The sequence below is a fragment of the Gopherus flavomarginatus genome, chromosome 2 (genome assembly GCF_025201925.1).
Source record: "Gopherus flavomarginatus isolate rGopFla2 chromosome 2, rGopFla2.mat.asm, whole genome shotgun sequence".
Classification (NCBI taxonomy): domain Eukaryota; kingdom Metazoa; phylum Chordata; order Testudines; family Testudinidae; genus Gopherus; species Gopherus flavomarginatus.
In genome coordinates, this window is record NC_066618.1 from 180,531,338 (window position 1) to 180,537,644 (window position 6,307).

Below are 6,307 nucleotides of genomic sequence, written 5' to 3' on the forward strand. Positions count from 1 at the left end.
GGTGTATAGATTCTATACCAGACAGTGACAGGATTGAAGAAGGACTTGTCAGGTGTTCAGAAGGTAAGAGAGCCTGTTGTTAAGTTTTTCTTCTATAGTGAATTTCATTGTTATAAAGGTGCCTGAGAAGTATTAAATAAGGCCTGGTCTTGCATTTGGTTCTATGCAGGCAGCCCCCTGATTGCAGAAGGGCTGACTGCAGGTTCTTCCAGCACAGAGACAGTTGCAAGATCAGGGGCTAAGATCACATCTTTACACCACTGTGTACCTGCATACTATCTGGTGCAGTATGTGGAATGACTTTGCATTACTCAGCCAGTGCTGGAGTAACTCAGGAACAAAAATACTCAAGGAGCCACCAGATGGTCAGTATAGGAAGATACAAAACATGGCCAGATCTACATTTAGGAAGGTGGGGGAAAGATTTCGCAGTGCAGAAAACTTACTTTATATAGAATGCTACATTATCACAAGTGCTGTTACATTTTGTGTGACTTGTGCTGTAATAATTGTACATAGAGCATTTATGCAGAATAGGGCATTGTACTAACTAATGGAAATGTTGCAATGCAGTACTTTAAAAACACACTGGATAAAAATGCTGTACTAATCAGTCTGTAAGTGATTGCAGATGTCCTACAACAGTAGGAGCCAGGTTGGGTTTTTCCTTTTTTGGAAACCATGCTTAGTTAAACAGCACTAGGCAGATCCTGTCTACAGTGCAAATATAACCATGTCAAGCGACCAGGTTGTAACACGTTTGTTCCCCAGTATGATTAAAGCAGGGCTGCCCAGAGGATTCAGGGGGCCTGGGGTCTTCGGCAACGGGGCCCCCGCCGCCAAATTGCCACCAAAGACCCGGTACTTCGGCGGCGGGTCCCAGGGTGGAAGGACCCCCTGCCGCAGGTCTTCAGGGCACTTGGGTGACAGGTCCCGGAGCGGAAGGACCCCCCACCATCGAATTGCCACCGAAGACCCAGAGCGGAAGAAGCTCCAGGGGCCTGGGCTCCGCTAGAGTTTTCTGGGGACCCAGAGCGAGTGATGGACCCCACTCCAGGGGCCCCGAAAAACTCTCGTGGGGGCCCCTGCGGGGCCTGGGGCAAATTGCCCCACTTGCCCCCCACTCCCTCTCTGGGCGGCCCTGGATTAAATTACAGCTTTCTTTTGTATTGTAGATGCCTTACTGTTACTGCTACAGCCCATGTGGGTCACTGCTAAAACTGGCATTGGTATGATTCTTTAAAAAAAATCAAGGTCCTGTGTACACCACAGAACTGAATAGTACTTTAACTCTGTGTGGTGAGGATGTAGCGATGCAGCTCTTTTGTAACCAAGTCCCCTGATTAGCTGTATTTCTATTGTTTACTGTACTCTTTGTTTTTAACTTGGATTAATTTTGTTTTATTCTCCTTTTTGTAGTTTTAATACCAGTGTCTAGAGGCACATTGTTCATGGAGAAGTGGATAAACACAAATTAGCTGAAGGCTTTCTTTCTAGGAGGCTCTACCACTTAAATGCTACATCATTTTTTTTTTTTTAATGTTCCATGGACTTTTGGTTAGGGACAAAATCCTTCTGTGTCTCCTTTAGGTCCCTGCACTCCTTGAAAAAAAAGAAGATGACATGGAATCGGATTCAGAAGATGAGGGCAGTTCTGATGACTGTGACTCAGGCTGTAAAGAACAGGGAGAGCCACTGCATCCCAAAGATCAACCGACTGACGCTGGCATGGACAAAAAGGTCAGTTGGCCAGGAAGTCGTACACTTTCACCTCTCTGCTCCAAGGAGCTACTCAAGTGACAAATATGTTTATTTTTCTACATATCTACTGCTCAGTGAAAACAAAAAAGCTTTTCATTTATTCTTTTAAGTATTTTAATTAAGAGAAATGAGCAGAGATTGAACGTCCCCAATGAAGCGTTGTTTGAAGTGCTCTCTTGGGTTTTGCTAATGTAGTTTTTAGAGAGTAACAGTTTAACCTACACTTACCCACCAACCCCCAAACCCAGAATACATAAGCTTTGTGTGGGGAACTCCACCCAAGATGTGGGGAACAGAATCTGATGTGGACAGGGCACAGCACAATTCTACAGCGTGTTTTCTAGCTCTTGGGCTGGAAGAGGGGCCATGACTCCTGCCCACTTTATATAATTGTGGACCCAGTGGCCGTGGCCCCGGCTTCATCCATAAGGGTTTATGAAGAGCTTGGATGTGGAGCCCACTCTGCCTGAGCACAAGGTATAGAATCTTCCAGAGAGTCAGCTCTGTGGCTTCCTGAACCCTGCACAGTGGATCCACTCCAGTGGGTCAGAGACCTCAGTGAATGTCACTGAGTGTCATTCCAGGCCCTGCATGAAGGCAAAACTCCATGCCGTTCAAAAGGATTAAAGTGTCATAGAAGATGAGATAATTAACATTGAGCCTAAAAATTTGAACTACAATGGCTGTGCCATGGTGAAATTCTTGGGGCTAGGGTTTGTCTTTCACACATGCCATAAAATGGAGAGTTCTTGGCCACTTCTGACCATGATTCCCGGTTCTCTTTTGTAGGATGGGATGTTAGTTAATCACATTGTATTGGTCAGATCCCAGTTTGAATTATATTCTGTTTAGCTAAATTGCACCTGCGGTCTCAGTGAGATAAAGTAGCATTCACTCCGGGACTTAAACTGCTGCATAGTGTTGTGGTATCAAATCCCCTCCCTTCAACTCTGATGATGATCAAGTTGCTGCGTTCTGAGCTCGTTGCAGGCGTTGGAATGGTCTCGGCAGTCCATGAAAGTGTTCATTGCAGTAGTCCAACCTGAACATTGGAAAGCCATGCATCAGATTTCTATTACAATTTGTGTTAATAGTGGAATTTACAAATTAAATAGTATGAGTTCTTATCCCCTTCGTAATCTGCTATGTTCAGCAGTTGCTCCCACCATAACTTCCTGGCTTCAAACTCCTTGCAATTTGCAAAAACTGGATTTTGTGGATCAGCCTCATCTCTAGAAATGTGGGGTTCATTTAATTTTCTAATAGAGCATTTGAAAGCCTGGGCCAAAATTGCTTAACTTCCCCCCTCACCTTTTCTAATACTAACGTATCACGTATTAAGAACCTGCACACAATCACTCTGTATCGTTATTGTAAATGAAGTCTTATTCACTTTTTGTAGGAAAGGAAAAAGATGATTAAAGAAGCCCAAAGAGAAAAGAGAAAAAACAAAATCCCAAAGCACGTGAAGAAGCGAAAAGAGAAGACAGCAAAAATGAAGAAAGGCAAATAACATGGCTTTAATCTTGGGGCAGGGTTAGCTGTTGTTGACTATTGGTCTCCATCAGTTAGTTTCGCTACACAATATTCTATTTATGTACATACAGATTTCACCATGATGGTGGATTGTTAACAATCTTGTGATTGACTGGACGCAGCATATACCATGGATTTTTCGATGGAGAAGATTGACTTGTGTAAAATGTGCAAAGCTTTTAGCCCTCAATGTGAGTGGCTGTTCTCCTGCTTCTCGGACTGCCAAGAAGAAGGAGCTTTTTATGACTATAGCCCAACACAGGAAAAAAAATAGAAGCACATACTTGTGTCTCTCTTTAAAAAACAAAGGAATACCCAATAACCGCATGGATGTCTAGTTATACTTTATCATGGGCATTAATACCATGGTCAGTGTTTTCATGTGTAGGGGAAATAGAGGTGCACAAATCCTTATATAAGCACACATATAAGCACCTGCTGTCATGGAACATCAGTGGCAAAACTGCCATCGGCTACAAAGGAAGTAGGACTGAACCATGAGTGATTTTTTTTCAGAGGTGCTAAATTCCCTAAATTGACTATAATTCCCACTGGAGTCAATGGGAGCGGTGAGTGATCAGCACCTCTGAAAATCAGGCTTCTTATTTAGGTGCCTAAATATGGGTTTAGGTGCCTGACTTTAGGTACCCAAGTTTTGAAAACGTTGATGTAGCTGTTTAAATGCTTCACCTTAAAACTCTTCCCCCATCTAAGATGCTTCTCATACAGTTGATGTCAATTGGCTGCAAGCTGCTGAGAGGTGGTAATTGTTGTTAAGCTTCTAATAATTCTTCTGTGTTCTGTTCCATACCTGTTGTTTCTGTGTCTCAATGGTAAAATTTAACATGCAGATGTTTCCATTTTGAATGAGAACATTTGTACTGAGGTCATCATGTAAGACTGCAGCTTCAAATCAATATGGCTTTGGATCCGCTTATGCAAGCAGAACTTTGTTCTATTTGTTGTCTGGAATATATTTAAAAATAGAAGCATAATGTTTTGTTACTGGCATACTTCTGAAAATGGATTTTATTCAGATTCTAGCAAACAGTACAAATCTAAAAAGCTTCAATATGATGCTTATTTAATTATAAGCTGCTTTTGTTCTCAATGGCTAAAGGAATAGCACAGATATAAGTGGTTGGTTGTAACAAGGGTGCTATGTCATGTTTTTAATCAGGACATAATGCTAACAGTTCAAATGAACAAGCAGCCATATTACATTTCACTATGTATGAATAAGATCATGATCATCACATTGGTTTGACATTTGATCAGGTCTTAAAACTGGTATTTTTTTCCACCCAGAGCTTGATCTGCAAGGTGCTGAATGCCCTCCACTCCTACTCCCATTAAAAAATTTAGGCCCTTGCTTCTCTGAATCAAAGTGACACTAGTGATTTTGGGTATTAACTTGAGACAATATAAAGGAGACTGATTTTTCGAAATTGCTGAGCACCTGTCCTCTGAAAATCAGATCCCTCTAAGGCACCTCACATGGGACACTCAAAATCACTAGTCACTTCTGAAAAGGTAGGTCAAAATGCTTAGTAGTATGCAAGAGACTTAAACAGGCAGAATATGAATATCCACAGTTACACTGGCTAGGATAAAAATTAAGGGATGATTTACCCCCATGCTTCAGGACATAAGCCAACCACTGGACTTAAGAAACTTTCCCCTGTGGGCATGTTGTTGGTTATTAGTTGTACATTAGTTGGTTTTTTAAATACCTTCCTCTACTTGCAGGCATCCAACACTCCACTGTTGGAGAGAAGTGGCTATTGGATTTACATGGCCTGATGCGCTATGGCAATTGCTCTGATACTGCAGTTCTTAACAACATATTTGTATTCTTTGGTCAAGCCTTGCAAAATTCAGCTCATGTATAAAAGCAGTACTGGGCCAGGTATTGGCATGCTGCTTCTCTCACATGTTAGATGTACGCTCTGTTTATGTAACTGTTGCGCAGAAGCTTTGGGAGGTGGAGATGTACAGATGCGTTCTCCATGGTGAAGCCAGTAAATCCAGTTTTGCACATAAGGAGATGTCGACAGGCAGGTTTTTTGCTGATCTGAAATATTTTGATGAAAGAATGCAAAACTAGCTCTGACAGGCCTCTGTTGTACTTGCATCAGTCATTCATTCAAGAGTTACACCGAGGATACTGCAATATACGGTCTCTGAGACGCAAAAGCCTGCACTTTCCAAGACCCCTTGGCCTGCCCTATAATTTTTCAGCCACAATCAACTGAATTCATTCACATGCATGTGTAAAGGGTAGACGTGGACCTCTAACTATCTGATTTGTAGGTACATTAGAGGTAGAAATTAAATTCAGTCATTTGTACCTGCAAAATTGATTGTGGATGCAAAATTGTGGATGTGAAATACGGTGTGGAGTGCAGCTGACTTCTTCCCTGCCCATTCCTGATCAGCAGAGCATGAACCTTACAGGGCAGCTGCAGAGAGGATTTAATAGTAACAGAAAAAAGGGAAGCATGCTAGGGAGTCCACATGCCTATCTTCCACCCCCATCCCTTGTCTCACTCCCCTCTGCTCAGAAATGGGAAGGAAGGAATGAAGAATCAGGCCCTTAGTTGCTTCAATGTAATAGTGATGAGGGCTCATAAAGTACTTAGATTATTTTTTTGTAAGTGATTAAAAGAAAATTGATACCCTGATAAATAGTTCCATATACATTTTAAAAATAAAGGATCGATGTACTGTTAACTTCTTGGGCTGTTTTGCTTTGTTAAAATTAATAAATGTATAACATTTTTTCTGAAAGCACACAACTCCTATTTTAATATCCATAGTCTTACCTTTCTAATGTGATGGATGTGCCCTCTCCCCTGCCGTGGCAGCCCCCGAGCAGGGGTTCTTCCCCTGCCACAGCAGCCACACAACTGAGGCTGGGAAGGAGGTGGGGGTCTCTCCCCTGCTGCAGCAGCCACACAGCTGAGGCTGGGAAGGAGTGGGGGTCTCTCCCCTGCTGCAGCAGCCACAG

General features: G+C 42.5%; 1 protein-coding gene across 6 annotated transcripts in view; it reads left to right on the top strand.

Moving 5' to 3' along the window:
* Positions 1–6,087, top strand: part of RIOK1 (RIO kinase 1) — a 32,276-nt gene extending 26,189 nt beyond the window's left edge. For all 6 annotated transcript variants that reach the window (XM_050940030.1, XM_050940031.1, XM_050940034.1 and 3 more), the window contains 3 exons: positions 10–63; positions 1,591–1,740; positions 3,164–6,087. In XM_050940030.1, the coding sequence (XP_050795987.1) occupies positions 10–63; positions 1,591–1,740; positions 3,164–3,274 (315 nt within the window). In that variant the 3' untranslated portion in view covers positions 3,275–6,087. The remainder of the gene's footprint in view (positions 1–9; positions 64–1,590; positions 1,741–3,163) is intronic.
* The last annotated feature ends 220 nt before the right edge of the window (positions 6,088–6,307 follow it).